Genomic DNA, 23,462 nt, shown 5'->3' with positions numbered 1-23,462 from the left:
CAAAGGATGAGAATGATAGGTGCTCAAGGACACTAAGAGCTGAGTGTGCAATAAGCTCCACTCTTGGTTAACAAATAGTAGCCCCCAAGTAAATGAATACACAATGCATGTCCTAAGATGCCGCAGCAAAACCTTTATATGCCATGCATTTAACACCACCATATTACTAAGTCTCATGAAGAACACAGGTGTTGATTCTGAGACACTCCCCATGTGCAGAGTCACAAGTCAGTGAAAGCTTAGCAAACGGAGAGGAGAGCACGGATGCCCAGGGTTCCGCCCAGGCCACCTCACCTTTGCAGTGCAGTGCTCTCTGTGTTCACGTCCAGTTTGGTGTCAAATCTTTCCCCCTGGAGTTCTGGAGGCCGGAACTCAGCATCCTCACTGGACGGGAGACGAAAACTCTGCCACCATTTATCTGATGACTCCGAGTAGGATGGCCTAATCCCACTATATAAGGCTGTCTCACTGACCTCTGCCATCAGAGGCAGTCTTTGGCCTACGAGGACAGTTCTGTCATCCAGCGTGGACAGCTGCTGAAGTTCTAGCCCATTTCCATAGAGGGCTGGATTCACAGGGACAGAAGGTGGGTCCAAACTCTCTGCTTCCTGACCTCTTGGCTGAGGGCTGAGTGTGGGTGGCAGCGGGGAGATGGGGGAATGAGGTGAATCCATAGGATTCAGATTCATTTGCTTGCTTGTATTTCTGGAAGGCACGGCCATTTGCTTATCATACTTCCGACTGCTTGACATCTCTAAGGAGGCATCTATCCCTGCCAGGCCTAGCTTCTGTCCAGGCGCATCCTGCTCCATGCATAACTCCTCAGCCACAGAAGGCCTGTGGTGAAAGGGCACCAAGGGTCTCTTTTGCAACTTGTCTCCTTTTTCTTGTCTTTCTGCTGTTTTGTGCTTAGAAGAAGCAGGAGGTGGTAAGGAGGAAGATGATGGGGGTCCTGCACTGAAGCCTGGCTGAGATACTGCAGGAGGTCGGCTGGGTCCTACTGCACATCGCTTTAAAAGTTTATGCCTACAAGGAGAGTTAAAGTGAAGTCAACACATACTCCGACACAGATAACACAAGGCTGCGACATCACAAAAGAAGCATCTCTAATAAGGGTCTATCTTTCTAGGCATATGCTGGATGACAGGCACGTCTAAAAGGGCTCCACAATCCAACTACGCTTATAATCACTAAAAATACAAGTATCTGATAGGAAGCCAAGAACCAGTCACATATAAGGTCAAGCAGATAAAATGTGGACTTAATGAAAAATACAAATTAATATCCTGCTAATCCCAAATCTTACTAATTATACAAGAGCTTCAGATAACCTACTCACACTGAATCTGAAGACTACAAGATTAAATGACCAGAAAAGGCTAAAAACCAAAAATTCGATTTTTAGTTCTCAACACTCTACCTGTAATCACATGGCTTAAATGACTTGTAATGTTATAAACTGGGAATAAAACAACTGTGTTCTGTACTCCAAAGTATAAAGTAAGATAAACAAGCTCACTTAGTGGGGTCAATATATTAATAGCCTTGCCCCCTGATATATGGGGGAAGAAATGTGAGACAATTGTGAATGTCAGACACTTGTGAAGGAAAGGTCAGTGACTGGGAATCAGAAGACAGCAAATGCACCTAAGCCCCACCTCATATCAAGAGGAATGTTACTTCTGCATACCCATCCCATCTCAGCAAAAATGCCACATTTGCCCACGCTTCTTGCCAACCACCAGCCTGAGGAGCAGCTTAGTCGGACCACTAAATGATGCCAACTTTACTCTGCTCAGCCAGCGCCTCTGTAAGTCACTTCGAGGGAAGACTGCAAGAGCTCCTGCAGTGCAATGGTGACTCTCTGAGGCCACTTGGGTGGCATTAAATTACTGCTGCATTGAACTAAATGATACCCTTGTGGGCAATAAAATGGATTTGTGTGGCATAATGGGATGGTTTAGTGGGACAACAGAATGGCCGCCCTGCTCCATTCGGCTGTTAAATAGTGAGAGGAGTGGACCATTCCATAGGGTTTGTGATCCTACAGCAGATAATCTGCAAACACTCTGGTCAAACTCTTCACTACCCTAAAAAACTAAATCTTTAAAACAAACAAGCAAGAAGCCCTGACTTGAGAAAGGCTATCAAGGAAAGTACAGGAGAGGTGTGTTCTATGCAACAAGGGCACCGTAAGCAGTAAACAACTCATCAGAGGTCTCACTGTCTTCCAGGGCTCATTTCTAGCCCTTCCTACACAGACCTGGACTTTCCCCAGGAGAATGAGCTGCACTTGTCTTCTACAGGACTTTTATGCAGACTCTTCAGAGAGAGGATTTGTTGTAACACATGTAAGCTTTGTGAAGCTGGCTCTTCCAGCTCCATCACATGACTCAGCCGCACAATGTTTAAGAGCAGGAATGTGTCCTGCACCAAGAGCATTTGCCAAAGCCTCAAGTACCAAGGAGCCTAGTATGAGACATGTGGAGAGCAGCCTTGGGGAAGGGCCACCATGGGAGGAGACAACTTAAGGCAGAGCCACATAGTGCAAGAACACTGGTGGGTGCAATGAAAGGCTGCTCAGACAACTCTTAGGAAGGAACTCTGATGGACCAGATTCAGAAAAAAATCACCAGGTGACCAGGGAAAACACCATAGCAGTGGGCAGATCTGTGGGGGACACCAGCAGTGGGCGGGTCTGTGGACAAAACACCAGCAGTGGGCAGGTCTGTGGGAAAACAACAGCAGTGGGCGGGTCTGGTGGGAACAAGATGCTGTATAGTAAGTATTTCTTTCCTTTCCGGTGGGCTGGGGCTTAGACCCAAGGTCATGTATGTAAAAGTCAGGGGAAGTGCTCTATTGGAAGCCACATCCTGACACAAGGATGTTTCTCAAAGGCTCCCAACAAGGAAAGCTAGAGCACAGGGCTGCGAAGGCTAGGTAGCATGTGGGAAGCAGCACAGTGGCTGCTAGGAAAAGCCTTGGGAAAAAGAGTTTGGCTAAGAACTAGTGTGGCAACCCAGAGTATACAAAGCAAAACATTATTTATTTACTTAAATATACTAGGAATACACCCACAAAAATATATGGTAGCTGGTTTTCTTTTACACTAATCAGTAAAAGAATGCTTTAACTGAAAATTTAGACCATAGAAAAGATCAGAAAAGAAAATAGGCCCAAGTTAAACTTGTCATAGTTTTTACCCCTCATACTTGCTAAAGAGATGCCCCCCCTTTCCCAATAGCCAAGAGTCAAAAGTAAAATATATACATAGATTCAGCTACAGCAAACTATATCTGCCCCATGGCAGGAGGAGAGCAGTATGTACTCAGAGAGGACAAACCTTCTTCCCAGCAGTCAACCTCAAGTGTGACTGGGCTGAAAGAAGAGGCAATGCTTGGTAAGAGCACAGGGGCCAGGGAGACAGGAAGAGGGGCCAATGTTACTCTATCAGAGTTGATGGAAAGGGTTTGCATTCTCTTCCCCAAGTCAATTCACTAACACCCCAGTAAAAGCCCTGAACTGAAAAATGAATGGTCATTTTTTGAACAGATAGTCTGCAGAGTGACATTTCTAGAAGGCTCCCGAGAGCCACATGAGAAACCTATGCTGTAGAAACTCTGAAAACAGGAGTGAAAATACAAGGCCCGTTCTAACCATCAGCTGAATGGGAGATGAAGTCTTTCTCTTCTTAAAACTTTAAAACCCAGCCGGGCGGTGGTGGCGCACGCCTTTAATCCCAGCACTCGGGAGGCAGAGGCAGGCGGATCTCTGTGAGTTCGAGACCAGCCTGGTCTACAAGAGCTAGTTCCAGGACAGGCTCCAAAACCACAGAGAAACCCTGTCTCGGAAAAAAAAAAACAAAAAAAAAACAAAACAAAAACAACTTTAAAACCCATACCAAAAAAATCCATGGCAGTGAAACCCTCAACTAGTCCAAACACTCCACAGACAAGCAACTAAGACACCACGACTACACTAACTTCAGCTTTCAGCACCTCTAGTGGAGACAAGAATGACCAACAGAAAGGATCTGAGAGGTTCTGTTGACGTCGGCCAACCTGTTCTCCAACACTGAACCCCGACAGCAGTGTTATCATGTCATCAGACCAGACTCTTCCTACTGGATGAAGTTCAAAGCAAATTAAGATTGAGATGCAGTGGTCTGTGTGGCCTGTGGCTGGCCAACAGCGTGAATCAGGCTCTCTGTGGCTGCTGCTTGCCTGTCCACACCCACCTTGAACAGGAACAGCTGACTCTTTGGGTTGGGTCCACAAAATCCCAAACAGCAGGACTGTGAGCAGGCTCTTCTTCCTGAGTGGGAGTTGACACCTGGCTCCTCCTAGAAAGGGTGAAAATGTGACTAAGTACAAACACGAGATAACTTACTCCTCTATAGAGAAAAGGTCTGTTTGTTCTCTTAAGGTGTGAGTATATTTTATATAGTAACGGATCCTGCTGTTAAATTAGTCCAGAGCAACTACAGAAGTAAATGACCTGTCCTCTATACACACAGAAGTAGGTTTCAAAATGCCCCTCCTTATAAGATCATGGACAGTATTTACTGCAATGGAACAACACCCAGTATCATTTTCTTTTAGAAACTCACTTCTACCTGGCATGAGCAAGGCCTGGCTTTAGTACCATACACTCATATGTACACTTGCCCACCCCCATCCCCCAACACACATACACATACAATATATAGTCACCTAAATTATAAAAAAATGTTTTAAATTACTGTTTGACAACATCCATAAATTATATATACTCTGATTATGTTGTTAAATCACTCTTAAAATGCTTACATTATTTAATAGCATCTAAAGGCAATATTCTAGCACTTTTGACACAAATTAAAAGCAGAAATCAAAACTACCCCCCACACCCACATATCATTAGTAATAAGCCAATGAAGCAAGACAACAGGCAGTGCTTGAGGACTTGTCTCCCAGTAGCTAGCTGATGCCGCAGACTCACTGGGTGGTTCTCAGGGAACTTCCAAGATACTGCCTTTCCTACCTCCCTACTCTGTGTTAGGAGGAGAGGGCCTTGGTCTCTCAGAACAGAGGTCTGAGGCTAGTTTTGAGTACACACGGAAGATAATGAGAAAGAAATGATAACTGGAAAATTATGTAGGTACTGAAGATAGAAGTAAAAATATCTGCTCCAATTACTATGAAGAAAAGATCATTTCTAAATGATTGGGGATAGTCTTCAAGTTCTAGACTATGATTTTATACAATTATTTTAGAGCTTGTCTAGCACATCTTCAATGGCCTATTCCGGAATCAATTTGTTCAAAAGAAAATATTTAGCATCAATTTGCTAAAAAGCGTGGTCCAAAGAACAGGCATTAACCTGAACACAGAACTCTGAAGCACACTCTCTTCAGAAGCATCTACAGCACTTCCAGATGCACAGTTATTAGTTATCAACAAGAGCATCCATACGACAGGCTAGAGAGGTAGCTCAGTGCTTAAGAGTGTCTGCTCTGTCCCAAAGGACCTGAGTTTGGTTCCCAGCACACATGTCTGGCAGCTCAAAGCTGTTTATGACTCCATGTTCTGGGGATCCACATCTCTGGCCTCCCCAGGCACTGCTTCTGTTTTTTGTTCATTTGTTTGTTTTTCAAGACAAGATTTCCCTGTGTACCCCTGGCTGTTCTGGAACTTCCTTTGTAGAGCAGACTGGCCTCAAACTCAAAGATCCACCTGCCTCCACTTCCCAAATGCTGGGATTAAAGGCATGTACCACCACCACACAGCTGGTACTACTTCTTAAGAATAAATAATAATAATAATAATAATAATAATAATAATAAAGGGGGGAGGGGCGGTGGTGGTGCACGCCTTTAATGCCAGCACTTGGGAGGCAGAGGCAGGTGGATCTCTGTGAGTTCGAGGCCAGCCTGGTCTACAAGAGCTAGTTCCATGACAGGCTCCACAGCTACAGAGAAACCCTAATTTGAAAAAACAAGATATATAAATAAATAATAGGGGGCTAGAGAGATGGTTGGCACAGTGATTGAGAACACTAGCTGCTCTTGGAGAGGACCCAGCATTGATATGACAGTTCACAAAACTCCACAACTCCACAACTCCAGTTCCAGGGGATTCAACATCTTCTTCTGATCTTTGTACGTCCTCTTCTGACCTCTATAGACACTAGGCATGCAAGTGGTGGACAGATGTATATGCAGACAAAACACCCATAACATAAAATATAGGTAATCTTTCTATAGACACATACACACATATTATACATATACATACACACACGTGTAACATGTTAATGCAGGCAGGAGGGAATGAAGACGAAGAAGAAGAGCTGGAAGAAGGAACACAGAGTCCTCAAAGCAACCCCAGGAACACAGCATCACCCAGGTGTGCACTGGCAGTAAAAAGAAGGCCAACACTGACAACTACTGTTCACGAAGTTTGTTTCCCTTTATAACCGGGAACCATTCAAAAAGCAGCACACAAAGAAAGCCAGACCCTGATTGCCGTTCTGACAGGATAAATCTCTGAGCTATCCCTGCCGGCAAATATCACATCAATACCATGCCAACCTTCAGATGTTCAAGAACATGAGAATTTTCCACAATAATCATATCAGATAAAGAAATGATATTTAAAAAACCATTTGTGTTTTATATTATATTCCACTGAGTTTAAATCATAAAAATAACAGTTTGAAGACCTTTAGGTTTGGACAGACAGCCTTACACGTGCCTGACTGTCCTCTTTACCCTGCAGTCAAAGAGAAGTCACTCGCTATAATGCACACATACTTAGATTGGGCTCTGTTGAGGATGCATTCCTTCCAGACTCGATGGACCATATGATTGTGGAGTTTAGGAGGGATCTTCCTCGATCTCTTTGGACTGTGCATAGTTATCATTCCCCCATCTTGGGAACCGAGGTGACTGGCAGCACTCTGCATGCCTCCACTCTCACCTAGAAAACAAGCAATCAGAACATCAGGTTTGCCACAGGTGCACGTGGTACACAGACTGGTGCATATGTCAACTGCCAAAACTCACATTTGTGAAGCTTCGTCTCCTACCCCTGGCAATTACACTACCTGTAGTGATGAGGAAATCCGCACCCCATATACACACACCACTAACCAACTTGCCCAGGTCTGTGTGATTTTCTGTGTTCTCTCTAAAGCAGCAGACCTGATAAACATGAATATGTCACATAGCAACATCTTACCCCATGTTTTAGATGCATTTAACTTGTAAAAAAGGGGCCATTATTGTAAAATTAAAAACGCAAACATGCATTACTGTCCTGAGTTCAGAAACTAAATGCAATCAGTACATTCTGGGGCAGACAGCAGCACAGGCAGTTCCATGCTCATCCAGCTGTGTAATAAAGACACACAGCACCCAAGAAAAAGAAAGAACTTATTAGCACACAGTTTCTTGTATAGAACTGCTTGCCTTATTCCCAACACCGACTACCCACGTTTAGCACTAAAATACTAAAGGGAACATCTCCACAGGCTGTTCATGGGCCGGGGGGTGAGGGAGGATACCACAACAGGACACTCACTGGCTTCTCTAAAGTTAGCTCCTCCATCCTGTTGATGGATGGCCCAACCTTCTGGCCACACCCACAGCGATGGCACTGGTTAGCATTTCAGATAAGGCTAGTCTACAGGAAATGTTCAGTCAACTCAATGGCTTTCAATCTTAGTTGATTTAATAAATGTACTGTGGGCTCTGCCCTCAACAAAATAAAAGTCAAAAACAGTCCGCGTACAGACTCTGGAAAACCTGCCCTGCTATCTTGAAAATATTGAAGTTTCCTTTATAAAACAAATATTCTCCATGACAACTGCATCATTGCTTTTGCTCTATGGGATATTTAGGTTTATCCACCTGAGATCAACAAAACCAGCAACACCTACACTTTAAACAGCTGAAGCCTTCTTTCCCCCAAAGTACTAATACTGTAGATGAAGAAAGTACAGGAGTCAGGAGTCCTGATTCTTCAGTACTATCTTCTGCTGCTTTTTTAAATTTTCAGGCTGGGTTTACTGTATAAAATAATTCATTTCATTTTCTAACTGGCTCTTGAGTGTCTGTCTGTAAGAACTAGACAAAGAAATCATCAAGGTAGATAACAAGATTCCCTCAACATCCCATGGCAATGCTGTGAGAGGCAAGGTGAGCACTCTCCATGGGACTCAAAGTTACTGTCTCTGGTTTTCTAGGCCTCTAAAAGAGGCAAGGAGAAAGAGTTGTCCAGAAGGATATGGTGATCTCAGCAACACTAGCCAGCCAGCTCGCCTGTCCCAATTGACCTATCAGAAGAGCTTTTGGCAGTCAGGGGCAAGGCTACCCTCTCTCTAAGGGAGTGGCCAAGAGACAATGCCAAACCATAGCACAGTACTGTGTCATGGGACATTGGGACTAGTTCATCGGACTACAAAGATACTAGACCCTTTAGTGTCGATTACCTGAGAAAGTGAGAAACAGTGGGAGAGCACTTCCCCAAGGACTAGAGCAGTATGGACAGAGCTAAAGTTGCTTTTGGCTGTCAACTCCAGAGTTCTGAAGTGACTGGAGGCCAAGGCATTGATGCTAAAGTAACTTAAACTTCACTGAGTATCTGGAAACAAACCGATAAAAAAAATCAAATAAACTGACAAAAATTTAAAGTGGTCAATTGTTAAGAATATAAATTTTTAAGTAAAATTTAAACTACTCAAAATATTGACAAATGATAGGGTCTTTATATCAATATAGCATCACTATGAGGATCACTACAAAATATAATGTTGTATTTCCTTTTTCAGTGTAGGTATAATAACTTCAGGAAGGGTCAGGCAAATGCTCTACTGTAGGAGTCCTGTGTGCAGCCTCACAAGAAGGTGCTGATTTGTGAGTACTGCACATGAAATGCTCGTATTTAGTCTATGTACATCTGCCTGTATATTGTAAGCCGTCTCTGAGTTATGTAGAACACATAACACAAGTGCTGGCAGATTACCAACTCAAACAAGCTCACTATAGTCAAGAACTCTGCCACTCAACAGAGTAGACAAAACCGTTCTCAATTCAAGCAATCTCTGTTTCCCAGGAATGAGTGTGTGAACTGCCAAGTGTCTATATTAGAGAGCAGACCACGACAGGACACAGCAGAGCCTATTCATGCTATCCTAACTGTGTCATAATAGAAAAAGAATCATTGCCTATTTGTCTTGGGTAGCTACTGTCAGCTGGACAAAGGTTACAGTCATTCCTGGTCCAGTCCTTGTGATGGTTAACTCTGTCAGCTTGACTGGACTAGGAAACACCTCGGCAGGGAGGGGCCCAAAAAGGCACTTCCAGAGACAGTAGCTCTGACTAAAGCAAAGAACTAATCTCTCCAAGATCACATAGCAGTGAGGCATCACAGGGGGTGGTGAAAGGTAGGAGGTGGAACCTGGCTGGAGAAAGTGGGACACTGAGGACATGTCCTTGGGACTCCAATTTTTCCCTGGTCATTTGCTCTATGTTCTATTACTTTTTATCCAACAAGAAGCAAAGAACTGCCTCCCGTGTCTCCCCACCACCATTAAAACTATGTCCACCAACAGTGGGCTGACCCTGAGGAACAGGAAGCCAGACAGATCTTCTCTCCCCTAAGTGCTTTTTTCAGCTGTTTGGTCACCATGACACAAACTAAGCTAATACAGTATTTGCCATTTGTTTAAAACAAACAGAAACAAGGCAACCTGCACATAGTTTCCTGTCCGGGTATAGAAACGTGGACTAAGCGTGCTGAGGAAGTGCATGTGCAGAACTAAGAAGCACACCAACACTGTTCTTAGAACAAAGACTAAGACAGCACACGTACAAATCTCTCCCATCTCCTCCAATTTCGCCAGCAATTCTGCCATGCTGTTGAAACTCTAGACGTTCTTCACAGGAACATGCTCGATTGCACTCACCTATAACCACCTGCTCTGGAGAGGTGGGAGGCGTCAGAGGCAACCCACAGTTGCTGGGATCTTTCATACTACCAAGTCCCTGCTGTGCGACTGTGACATGGCCTCCGACAGTGGCAGCACTCTGAGGAACCGGGATGTCATTTTGAGAGATCAACACAAAAGCTGAAGGGTAGACCATCCGGACACCACCTGTGAGGAAAGACAGCAAGGAGCAGGCCTGACAAAGTTGCCTGCACACCCAAGTCTACTATTACAGTGAAGCAGCTTAACGGAAAAATTAAGTACTGCTACGAGCACACCTGCCTGAACATGTGTCCCAGAGTCACCATGACAGCACATGGAGCACAGGAACCACAGGCACAGATGTGGACAAGCTGGAGAATCTAGCTGAGTGGCCATCCCTTTAACAGTGGAGCTAGAATGAAGTCCTTCAGGCAAACGCTTTCTTACCAACAATGACCTCAACTGCTACAGGGAAGTCATCGTCATATCCCAGCTCAGCTTCCTCTCGTGACTCCTCCTTCTTCCTCAGCACCATCGGGTAGAAGTACTGCCATTCCTCAATCAGTTTGCGGGTGGCTGGGTCTGACATCTTGTATGCATGCCCTGTTAGCGTGCCATTTAAGCCATAAGGACTCACCAGTACTATGGAAAGGAGAAAAAAATATTATATATAATCCGTACATATTTTGTCATTTTAGGTTAAAACAGAGCCCTATTTCATGCTCTATGCATGAAGTCTAAAGTCTTTCACAGTATGTTCTTAAAGTTTATTTTAGAATTATTTATGTGCATTTTACTTTATATCCATTTTTGAAGGAAATCAAGTAGGGATAGCATTACACTTTCAATTCAATCAACATATACTATACAAACCATCTGCTCATTAAAATCCATGCCTCTCTACTCAATAATGGCTGTTTAACATGAACAGCACATTTGGCATGGGTACCCAGGCCTGTCTGGCCCTTGAAACTGACAAAGATCCTGAAACCCACAACAACAAAGCTCCTAACAGCAGGTCTTCAGGCACAGAGCTTACTTGTGTGTTCAGTGTGACTATTCAAGGGGTCATGATGAACACTCTCAAGTTATGTTCAACTCCAGTATGGAGCTGATAATAGTTCTGTTTCCAGTCAGTCTTTGAAGCCCATGTCATTTTGGTGGAGTAAAAACCAAACAGCAGTCACCATGGTACTTACTCCATGGCCCTGTGAACAGTCTCCCAAATAATCCTTTCCAGGGGACTCAGAAAATTCAAATAGTGGGGAGCATACCGCTCCCCTTTGGCACTGTGTATGCACTGGAGATCAAAGATCAATGTCAGAGGTCTTTCTCTCTACAGCTCTGTCTTTTAAATTAATTGTGTGCCCAAATATGGAGGTCGGAGGACAAAAGAGCCTGTTCTCTCCTTTTATTGCATGGGTTCCAGAGATTAACTCAGGGTGCATACCAAAAGGTGCCTCACCCACTGAGCTACCTGTTTTGAGAGACAAGGGCTCTCAATGCATATGAAGCCCACAGGTCTGGCTAGACTGGCTGTTGGCCAAGAGTTCCAGGAATCTGACTGCCTCGGCACCCAGCACTGAGGATATAGGTCCATCACACCTAGCTCTTAACCACCAATGCTGGAAATCAAACTCAGGTCCTAATGTTTGTGTAGCAAGAGCTTTACTAACCAAACCATTTTCCACTCCCACCCCCTTGATTTCTGAGACAAACCTCACAAAGCCAAAGTTAGACAATTCAATAAGGAGCTGAGCTTGACCTGAAATTCCTCATCCTCCTCCATCCATCCTCCAAAAATTGGGATTATTGGAATGTGCCATCACACCTGGCTTGGGGTGTCCTTTTAGTGGGTCAGTTTTAAAAAATTAAAAAAATTTCTGTAGCCATGTTTTTTCATTGCCCATATCACTGAACCGACCATTTTTTTAAAGCAGTTAGACAATGTGTCACATGAGGGAAGAGAGGTAGCTTACTTAAAACACCCGGTCTCTGGTGACCTAAATTCCTAACACCACCTTTCCTAATTTCCAAGGTTAGAAAACTACTTATCTTCTGTTGTGACCGTGATATCATCATAAATTCCTTAATTCTGAGTAATATTATTGAAGATGAGATCAGGTGGTCCTCCAAATTTTCAAACAAACATAGTATTTAAATAAATCTGGAGATCTGCTATAGCCCATACTGTGTAATATTTCATGTGTGTTTTGAGAATTGGGTTGTTTCAAATTTTATATAAATTTTATAGTCTCTTCCCCATCTCCTTGGTTTTCCAAGACAGGGTCTCTCTGTGTAGCCCTGGCTGTCCAGGAACTCACTCTGTAGACCAGGCTGGCCTCAAACTCAGAGAACTACTTGTCTCTGTCTCCTGAGTGCTGGGGTTAAAGGTGTGTGTCACGACCACCCAACTGTATGTAGTTGGGTGGTTTAATGAAATGTAAATGATGATGAACAGTGACAGGGGTATCTTTTGGTAAAACTCAGAACCAGGTAAAAGAATTCAAGATTTCTCTCCACTTAAGGTAGACTTAACTTCCCCACTTAAAATAAACTATCTTTATTATTTCTTTAATAAATCAGAATGAGGGTAATTACATTCTGCATGCCCTATTTTTTTTCAGACATCTCTAGAAATGAAAAATTAGAATGAGCCCTCTCATAGTTGTTAACATTTAAAAACTAATATCCATAGAAAAATTCTGAATTTCTAAGATACAGATTTAGAATGCTAGTGGACTCAGAAAGACAATGAAGTTATTTTGGGATAGTAAGACAGTGAATGACAATAATAGATGATGACGATCCCAGCGTATGGAGTCAGACTGTAACCAGGTACCCACCACAGTGTCTAATGGAAAGGAAATAATACTGATGTTAACATCACTGAAGAAACTATAAACTAGTATAAAATGTGGAAAGTTAGTCGTCACTGGCAAGCAGCCATCTTTTTCAGTTATTTCACCACAAAACAACAGACACAGAGACAGCCCTTTGGCTGGTGTGTGCAGTGCCTGGGGATCGTGGCCTTCAATGCTTGTCAATCTTACTTTGTTCTGAAGAGAGTTACACAGCTTTACTACGTCCATGTCATTTATGTGCTTACCTGAGAATGGGAGTGGGTCTTTTCTTTGTCATTAACTGATCATGCTAAACCACATGTTCAAAATCCCCCTCCTAGTACACCCTACCCTCCCCTACAGCAGACAACACCCCACTGGGCAAGGGTAAAGAGCAAACCCATGGCCTCTGACTCACCTTGAAATGGTGCAGGTGAAGACTGGGCCATGTGTAAATGCTCCTCGCTGATCAAATAGATGGGCTGATGTTGAGCAATCTCCACGCTTGTGCACACGTTACTTTCTCCATGAAGAAAGAACGTGAAAGCACAGGACAAATGCTCACTGAAAGAAAAAGAACCAGAGACTCATTTTTTTTTCTTTTGGCAAGAAGCAGTGCTGGACAGCACCTGGATGCAGCTCTACCCTCCTGGCCACCCAGCCAAGCTGCCTGGCATCTGCTGGGGAGAAACAGCAGCCTCCAGTTGATGGTGCTGTTCCTAAACCTTGCAGGTGCTCTGCAGAATGTGCCCTATTAGCACAGGAAGCTCCCTTGTCAACTGGAGACAGGAGAACCCACAGGGCCTCCTGCACAGTTCAAAGCCCTGTTAGGCCTATAAAGGAGGAAACAGGATTTTTGTTGTTGTTTGTTTTGTTGAGGCAGTGTTTCTCTATGAAACAGTCCTAGCTGTTCTAGAACTCATTCTGTAGACCACGCTGGCCTTGAACTCACAGAGCTCTGCCTGCCTCTGCCTTCCAAATGCTGGGAGAAAACAGAATTCTTTTAAAATTACTTTGAAAAGTGGATTATGAATAAGATTTAAAAAAAGCAAAGGAGTTAAGATTTTATCCCATTTTAGAAACAACAAAATGGTTTTGCTTATTTGGAGTACATTATAATAAAAATGTCCTATTTATAGCTTAAAGCATTACTATAGGGTTAAAGTGACTGGCTTAAAAAGTAGTAATAGGGCCTGGAGAGATGGCTCAGCGGTTAAGAGCATTGCCTCCTGCTCTTCCAAAGGTCCTGAGTTCAATTCCCAGCAACCACATGGTGGCTCACAACCATCTGTAATGAGATCTGGTGCCCTCTTCTGGCCTGCAGACATACACACAGACAGAATATTGTACAGATAATAAATAAATATTTTTTTAAAAAAAAGTAGTAATAGGTTGGCATATGCCTGTTGTCTGAGCACACGTGGGAGTCCGAGGAAGAAAGATCTAACCAAGTTCTGGGGTCAGCCTGGACTAAACAGTGGAGACTACTTCAGAACAAAGCAGTAATGGAGGGACCTGCACTTATACCGTGACTTGGGGATGCATGCAGTCTCTACTGGACATAAGGGTAACTATATAATCTACTTTTACAATTTAAATTCTGGGGTTTTTTTTGTGTGTATCTACTTATTCACATAAAGTTCTGCTATAATCCTCAAACTGGCCTTGAACTTAAAATCCTACTGCCTCAGCCTCCCAAGTAGCTGAGACCATAGGTGTGTGCCAGTATATCTCACTTATAATTTATCTCAGGTCACAGAATTCTGCTGAAACAATTCACTTCTCCAATTTCACATGCAATGAGCAAAAAATTGACTTTTAAAAATGAAGTGTCATGGAAGGAAAAATTACGATAGTGGCATTTTCTTTCCATGCTGTTAAATCTGGCCCTGAGCCAGCAGTAACACCCTCATTCCTCAAAGAGCTCCTGGGAACATCTGCCTATGAACCAGTATAATGGCACCAATGCAGTCACTTCTGGAGAGCAGCTCCTGTTCACAATGCCTTCAAAATATTACAGGGGATATTCAAAGAACGCCTCAAAAAAAAAACCTTAAACCTTGTTTCTGATATAAAATTATAATGCTTTTACAGAAATAAGCACATCATTACCACAAGGGGAAACACACATGTTCGTGTCTGACGGTCATGTTCATACAAAGTGGCGTTTTGTGCTTTACTTAAGAATGGGATACATTTGGTCTTGGAAGTAGATGGTCAGCATAACACTACAAAAGTGTGGTTTATTTGAGAAGAATTTTTTACAATATCTAGCATACCACAGAGCCAAAACACAGTTTTACGGACTATGAACTGGCTATCTTTCAGCCAGGAGGTTGGGCTGACTCATCCTATGCATAGTCAGTATTCTCGGTGGACCATGGTTTATGAGAAACTGTTGGGAGTCATAAGTGTTCAACACACATAGCTCTACTATCAACTGTGCACAAAAATGAATGTGGCCCGTTATCAGCTACTAAGTGCAAAGCATTTGCAAAGAGCTGAAGGGGCTGAAGGTGGGGGTCTCTACCCTAGAAGAAATGAGAACAGAGGCACAGGAACAAAAGCAGTGGCAGACACAAACACACAGAAGTAAGCAGTCACAACACTGACGCAGACGCTCCAGGGAAAGAAAGGGGGTGAACAAAGCCCTTCAGAAGCGGAGCAAAGGCAAGCGAGTGAGAATGAAACAGGGAGCAGATGTGGGGAGAGCAGAGTGGAGCTTGTAAACCGTACACAGAATAACCGTGTGAAGCACCCAAAAGGAGACATTTTTAAGAAGGCAAAAGCACTTGACTCAACAAAAAGATTAGTGTGTGCAAAATAGCAGAGTCGATGTATTTTTTTTCTAACTTCTTATTGGCTAAGATGTATTTATTTTTAAAAAGTTAGTTGACCAAATAGATGGATCTGTTAGGTGAATGTCAAACAGTACTCATTTGGATATCTCATATACCCCACAAAGAATGAAGCATGAATTAAAAAAAAAAAAGCCAAATCGCTTATTTTTACCATTGATTACCTTAAAAACAAAATGTCTTCTTTAAATAGATAATTAAAACCAGGCAAGAAAAGTATAAAGAAAGACAAATTTGTGGGGAGGGGAAATGGCATCCAGCAGTGATGGTGGCTGTACTCAGGTGGCAGCTTACTGCATCTCTGAGGACGCTTGCGTTCTGTGAAACTATGGTAGGTGCAGACTGCTGCCTTCAAAGGCTCCATTCTGCCACCACTTAAATGATCAGACTAACCCAGGCACACTCCAGTGGGTCAGGTTCTACCAAGTGGAAGGCGGAGGAAGTACAGGCACAGTTTGCTCCCACGGGCATAACATTTCTGGGGGACAACACACTTTTAAAGCCTAGCCGTGAAGGAAGTGAAAGGAGAGTCACAATATTTTTTATATCTGTGGATACTGGCCACATGTCACACAGAAAGCAACTGAGGTAAGATCGATCAAGACAGGCCCTACCTCTAGCTCCGGTTACGAATGATCACTATCCATGATACTTCATTTGGTTCTAGTGACCCTGATACAACATTCTGATGATTTGGTCATGGCATTGCTAAAATGGCAGGAAAGGCCACACTGATAAAAGTCTGTGTCATCTCATCACTTAGCCCCAGGTCCTAACTCACTAGTGTGCTGTTGTCCACTCCCCCTCTTCTCCAAAGACGCACAGCCACAGCAGGCTCTGTACTTCTCTCGGGCACTCAATACAACCCAGGGAGTTTCCTCCAGAGAGGACAGGGTTATGAGGCATTCGCAGAGGCACAGCTGTAATCAGCCTTGGAAGTCAGTGTTGTTCCCATTAGCTAGCTCATGCAAACATGGCTGGATCCCTACCATCTGGTGTATTTATATGTAATACACCAGATGTAATACACCACTGTAATTCAACAGTGAAAACATCAGGACTGTACCAATACAACTAGATGTACATGATGTTACACGGAAGTATTTTAGGGCTGGACACTCTTGTGTATTTATTTAATGTGTGCTGGCCTACATGAGGTTTATGCACACCATGGATACGGCGAATGAGTCTGAAGAGGCCAGAAGAAAGCACTGAATCCCTAGAGCTGGAGTTGTGAACCTCCATGTGGGTGCTTGGAACCAACCCAAGAACAGCAAGATTAACTCTGGAGCCATGTCTCTGCCACTCAGGGGGTTGGTATTCCTAACAAGCTTCAAGAAGTCAAAAGGGAAAGGGAAGAGTAAAAGAGAAATGGAAGCAAGGAAGGAAGGCAGTAGACCGGAAGGGTGGTGGTGTAGGAGAGCTCTAATCTGTGTGACTGAGTTACTATCTTACCACACACATGCACATAATAGATAGTGTACGTTCACAAAAACACTGTGAATGTAATACTATCATGTGCACACCTATGTGTGCACTGTGAACAGAGTGTTGTTTGCCCGCCACTGCACACTGCCTTGTTCTTCCTCCAAAGCTGGAGCTTGTGTTTGTGCCCCATTTGTGGATCCTTCTGTCTCTGACACCCCTGACACATACTAGGATTACAAGTGAGTGTAAGACCACACCAACTTATTCTTTTGTTGCTGGGATGGCCCCTCAGGTCTTTGTAGTTGTGCAGTAAGCTTTCTGGATCACTGAGTCACCTTTTGGGCCCCTGAGTTTTATTTTTTAAAAGTCGCATTCAAGAAAAATAACGACCATTGGGAAGCACTCATAATAATGAAGTCCTTACTAGGTTTGTTCTTTATCTTTTCCGTCTGTTTTAAGAAAATAAAGTTGTGTCCTGTTTGAAATGTGTAAGCAAGAGATGTTGTAATAATTACCTGGGATTTGTTCATAAAATGTCATCTTAAGTGCCTTGATGCTATTGAGACAATTTATTGAACTGTTTTCAAAGCGAGAGCTAAACTCCTTGCGTACAGCCAGACTTAGAAGGCTGCTGCATGCTTCCCAGTCCTGCTCCCTCGGTGCTTCTCTTTATTACAAGTTACAAAGAAGCCATCAAAACAGTTGGTTTCAAAGGACTCCTGGGTAAAACTGGCAGTGTGGTCTATAAAGCTCTCACCCATCAACACACTGTGCTATGTCCCTAGATATCAGTGTTTTCAATAACATGTTCACCTGTCTTCAGAAAGAAAAGTACACAGGTTTGTAAATAACACGCTCATGTGTCTCAGAGGAACCTGTGCACAGGTGTGTAAATACAGAGGGAGTGGTGTCAGTAAACCCATCCACTCAGGCGCTCACTAGCTCAGCAGGCAGGCCCCCTCCTTCCCAACATGAGGAGTAAAAGACCCCTGGCACATCACCACCCAGCTGCTCTCTGGCCTCAGGACCACCGCACACTCCTGGGCTTCACACTCACTGCTGGTACCGCACTGCACCACACCTGGGTTTACTTCTGCTGCTCTTTTGGTAGAAGAAACATCAGCCCTTCTATTCATTTTTTTTTTCCATTTAAAGTGATGTAATACAGGCCAAATACTTCTGTGTGTGTCCCAGCCAGAGGGCTTCCATTTTGAGATGTCCCATCCATCTAAGTTAGTTTTGAGCCAGTTTACATTTGTCATGGGCTACACTTTAGATGGGCTTGATGTGAGCAGAAAATAAATATTTAATTATGTTTGTAATATTTTTTCTAAAATGTTTGCCTTTGTTCTAAAACTTTCGACCACTTTTCTTTTTTTTTTTTTTTTTTGGTTTTTCGAGACAGGGTTTCTCTGTGGTTTTGGAGCCTCTCCTGGAACTAGCTCTTGTAGACCAGGCTGGTCTCGAACTCACAGAGATCCGCCTGCCTCTGCCTCCCGAGTGCTGGGATTAAAGGCGTGCGCCACCACCGCCCGGCTTCGACCACTTTTCTAAGACAATAAGAAACATCTAGGGTTCTGGGGTTAAAAACATATACAAAATTTTGATAAAATGCTTTAATAGGAAACAAGGTTTGTAATAACTGTTGATCATATATGCCCCACACCAGCCCCATAACTGACTTTCCTCTTTACACATATCCACTGCTGCACCAGCTGTTCTTCCAGGGAGTCCTCACACGAACCAGAACACAGTCATCCAGCCAAAGTGCTAAGTGCTATGAACACTCACTGTCCCTGCAAGAAGCTTACAGGATGACAGGGTGTGAAACTAAGGTAAGCACTTGCAACTCAGCCCTACGAGGGAAATAAGCTGGAGGGTGGAAGTCCTGGACGAATGGCCCTTCTAGGAGAGATGGGATTCTAAGGGCGGGATGAAATCAGCTCTTTCCTTGTGTGAGCTCAGTGCTGTGGAATGTTATGCACATGCTCTTCAAAGACTACATCCAGTGCTTTTTACCCCAGGCTGGCTTTTGAACTTGCAATCCTCCTGCTGTAGCTTCCAGAATCGTTGGAACTACAGGCTTGTGCCACCACACCCAGTTCTAGTTTTAAAAGTTCAGATGTGAATTAATTCAGTGATAGACTACACAATACTCTATAACTGATAAGAAAAGTCCTACCTAGCCGTCTCTTGTGTCTGAGGACCAGGTCTTTGCCTGAGCTCATGTTGCTTACAGAACAGGCTGCTCAGAAGCAGAGTGTGTGAGTAACACCTGAGGCTACAGCAGGAGGGAAGAGTGGAAGGCAGACAGCTGGGAATCAGCTCAGCGAGGAAAGGAAGCTGCTGTCCTCTGACATCCACGAGTGTACACAAATGCATACAACAAATAAAACAAGAAAATGCAAAGTTTACTAAGCGAGGGGGGTATGGTGCGCTGAGGTCAGCTTGGGCTTCGGATGAGTTTCAGACTAGCCTGAGTTACTTAGTGAGACGCTATCTTTTCAAAACAAAACAAAACACAATACAAACCATGCTGCTCGAGTACAGTGTGGTGTAAGAGTGAAGTATACCCTGAGTGTTTTTAAAGATTTCCTACTAAAGTGGTTTACTTATTTTTTTTAAATCCAAAAAGGCACCTTTGAAGACAGTTTACTTACAAAGCAAGAAGGACTGGCCTGCCTTCCGAGTGGGGCATCTGGGAACAGTCACACACGCACAAAGGAGGAAAGAGCCACACTCAGAATCATTTTACTCTTTTAAAGAATTTTAGGGTCCTTGCACTGAGTTTTCAGAATGCAGCTATTACATGTGCTTTCAAAATGCATTATGAATATTAATAAGCTCCTATTCTTTCCAAGGTGTAAAGTGTTTTGCTAACAGATTCACAATACAGAATGCATGCAGATCATTTTATCTAAATGCTTTCTATGTCATCAATTTAACATTTTGGAATTTTTTGAGTTGTCATTAACTAAGCCTCTTGCCCCAGTCTAAAGGCCCTCGATGATGCTTTATGGTTTCCCTGAGAAATGTGGCCTCCTTTGCTTCTATTGTTTCTTGCTGGCAGGGCCTCAGCCTTCATCAGAGCACAGTAACTGGGCACATTATCCCACAGAAGTCTGAGATGATCTTAGTAACTCTTACCTCTTTCGATAATGAATTAAATATCACTACAAGGCAATGAAAATGCTAGTCTGCATATTTATTTTTCTTAAATTTCAGAATTAACTATATTTATGTGTGTCCCTGCAGGAACATTAACGTACACATGGAAGGACAACAAGCAGGAGCCAGCTCTCTCTCCCAAGTAGGTCCTGGGCTCAAATTCAGATCTGCAGACTTGGCAGAATGAGCACCCACTACTGAATCACCTCAGAGGCCTCAACTGCAAATGTTTTTGTTATGAGAGATAGTACAGAACTTTAACTACTAAATTACCATCAGAGTTCAATGAAGAACCACTCCACTACAAAGTTACCAAGCACACTGTTCAAATGCAGCGAGGTCACATTGAACATTGTTAATTCACAAACACAGTAACACAGGCACATAGGTACACACACAGACATGTGTACACATACGAACAAAATTAGTTTTTCTACCATCCTATCCTTAGTGCTAAGCTACTTCGTGGCAATAAACTGTCCCTTTGGTGGCACACTAGTTCTCTGAGACTGCAGAGCTCCTGGACTGGCACCAGAGCAGCACACGTCAGGGTCAAAGCAAGGGCAGTGCCATCCTGACCTAAAGGACTAATATTCTTCCTTGGGACCTCACTTAACAGGGCTATAACTCAAGTGACTTTGGTTCAAAGGTTGCAAGAGTTTGAGGCTAACCAAGATGAGCAAAGCAATATAAGACTGTTTTTAAGACCGCAAAAAGGGTACAAGATCTGCTCTCGTCAGCGCTGTGTGCTTGGCAACAGATATCAGGACACAGAATCCGAACAGGCTTATCAAAGTTCTGAATTTGCATTTCTCCTGAAGTTACCACTAGACCAGATTAGCCTGTCCACAATCTCTAAACAGCTTATTTAACACTCAGTAGGAAAACATCCAGATTAAAGTGGTATTTGTCATAAGAGATTCACAGTCATGCTTACAGGCCTGGTGGATAACACTAGTTATTTAATTTCAGTACCCAGGAGGTAGAGACAGTGTTGAGTGTGAGGCCAGTTTGGTCTATACAGTGAGTTCTAGGTCAGTCAGAGCTTCAAAATGGAAGCCTGTCTAAAGAATAAACAAATGCACAAGCTTAGATTTCCCCCCCACCACACACACACACACTCACCCCTGCCCATAGACAAAGCAGAGACTCTCAGAAGTTTTGGGGACACTATGAGAAATAGGAACAGATAGGAGAGAGACTCATTATCACACCTCACTCAACCCCAACACCTTATGCATAATTAAGGACCAACAGATAAGGCTTTGCAGATCTGGCTGCCAGCCTGCATGGCACCCCACTGCTAAACTGTATCTAAGTTACAAGACCAATTTTATAGTCTATTTTACAATCATAAAATGTGTGCTTATGTTCTTTCAAAAAGCCCCAACCATTGTGACAGGTTCTGATACCCACAGGGAGTCTAAGTGGCAGTCAAGGCAGAATTTAGACCTCTGACATCTGCCTAGATTTGCACACCCAGCAAGCAGCAGGAGTGTGACCTGCCAAGAAAGTCAAAGCAGATGGGAGCTGCATATGCTGTCATCACTCAGGTGTACAACAGCAAGCAGGAAGCCACCCCACGGCCAAGTGCCACACAAAAGAAACCCTAACAAGAACCAGCTACATGGGGACCTCTGCTTCCCTAAATGGGAGTTTCTCTACACTGCCCTCCCACCAGCCTCACTGTCCCTCTGTTCCTTCTGCTTGTATGACCTCTTCTTCCTCAGCCTCAGATTATGTATCCGCCACCTTAGGCACACTGAGAATAAAAGGAAGCATGAAAACAATGAGGGAAGGATCCAGAGGAAACCCCATTTAATTACGATTTTTATTACTTAATGAAAATCTGTGTGTGTATGTGTGCGTGTTATGTGTGTGTGTTTGTGTGTAGTGGAATTTATTACAGCTCTATTAATTGAAATCCAAACCTAGCCAAAAAAAGGGGGGGACTAGCTGTTCTGCTTTTCTGACCTTCAGGTTGAACCCAAATATCTGTCTCTGAGTTTTATTAATCGTGCTTCATTTGGCACCCAACTTTTGGGGCATGAATTTAAGAAAAAGCTGTTTGCCTGAGGCTTTTTTTTTTTTTTTTTTTTTTGCCACCATCACAGGCTAGACCCAAGCCTAGACACTAAGGTTCAGGAAAAAAACTGGAAAAACTAGTGCTTCCAGCTGCTTAGCTTCCATGTAAAGATGGGAAATATACACAGAATCTGGATACTGTATGTTATTGTGTTGTCTTTGAATTGTTTGACTGCTGAGGAAGGAGCCACAGCTGCTAAAAGACATGATTATATGTATTAATTCAACCCATATATTTTGAAAATGACTTGGCTTCAAAATTTAGGTAAAAAGATATATTATTTTGGAGAAGGGGTTTTGCTTTTGTTTCTACAGGAAGTGAGAGGCTGTGGATTCATTCTTGGTTAAGAAAAATAAGGTTTGATCAAGGAAGACCCCCTGAAAAAATCTCCAAGTCTTATTGGATCATCTGGGATGGCCCAGATGATCCTATGTTTCAGAGAACCTCCAATGCAGTTTCTTCTGAGTTCTACACCATGAACAGCTTCAAGACTGCTAGCAGAGATGATCCAGCCTCACAGAATATTCCAGTCATGACTTGACCATAATCCTAAATTTCCTTTGGATTCCCCCTAAGGTTATCAGTGCCCCCAATCAGCCGAGAAAGCTACACCCACATTGCCCCCAAAATGGATTATGAATGGTTGTCTTTGTTTAATGTGTTAGTTACAAGTTGTTATGGATAATGGTTATGGATAATGGTCAGGAAAAATGCTAAGCAAAGGAAATTAGATTCAAGGTTCTTGTTTTGAAAAGATAAAAAGGAGGATACAGGTGATAGGATAAAAGGGTAGATTATTGAATCTACTCCGAAAAGAAAACTATGAGGATATAAGATAAAAAGGAAGTTACTGAATCTATTCTGAAAAGAAAAAAGGATATAGATACAATCTTGTTTTGAAAAGAAAAAAAGGGGATATAGATATGATAGGATAGAAAGGTAGATTATTGAACCTACACTTAAAAAGCAACTACTAGTTTTAAATATTTTACATTGGACTGGACTTTTGTATATTCTATACAAATTTTGTATACTGATACAAATTTGAGATTAATTTTGTTAAGACACATTGTACATACATTTCTATTCTTGTTCAAGGTATTGTACCTATACAGTTCAATTAACAAT

General features: G+C 43.0%; 1 protein-coding gene across 4 annotated transcripts in view; it reads right to left on the bottom strand.

The window, feature by feature from the left end:
* Nucleotides 1–23,462, bottom strand: part of Med13l (mediator complex subunit 13L) — a 238,373-nt gene that overhangs the window by 45,587 nt on the left and 169,324 nt on the right. For all 4 annotated transcript variants that reach the window (XM_041645984.1, XM_041645993.1, XM_041645991.1 and 1 more), the window contains exons 5-10: nt 13,213–13,358; nt 10,399–10,593; nt 9,949–10,137; nt 6,794–6,959; nt 4,238–4,342; nt 295–1,026 (exon numbers count right to left, since the gene is read on the bottom strand). In XM_041645984.1, the coding sequence (XP_041501918.1) occupies nt 295–1,026; nt 4,238–4,342; nt 6,794–6,959; nt 9,949–10,137; nt 10,399–10,593; nt 13,213–13,358 (1,533 nt within the window). The remainder of the gene's footprint in view (nt 1–294; nt 1,027–4,237; nt 4,343–6,793; nt 6,960–9,948; nt 10,138–10,398; nt 10,594–13,212; nt 13,359–23,462) is intronic.

This window comes from Microtus oregoni, unplaced genomic scaffold, assembly GCF_018167655.1.
Source record: "Microtus oregoni isolate MIOR12 unplaced genomic scaffold, Mior012 000003F_ref0000135, whole genome shotgun sequence".
NCBI classification, from domain to species: Eukaryota; Metazoa; Chordata; class Mammalia; order Rodentia; family Cricetidae; genus Microtus; species Microtus oregoni.
This window is presented reverse-complemented; position numbering and strand designations above follow the sequence as displayed.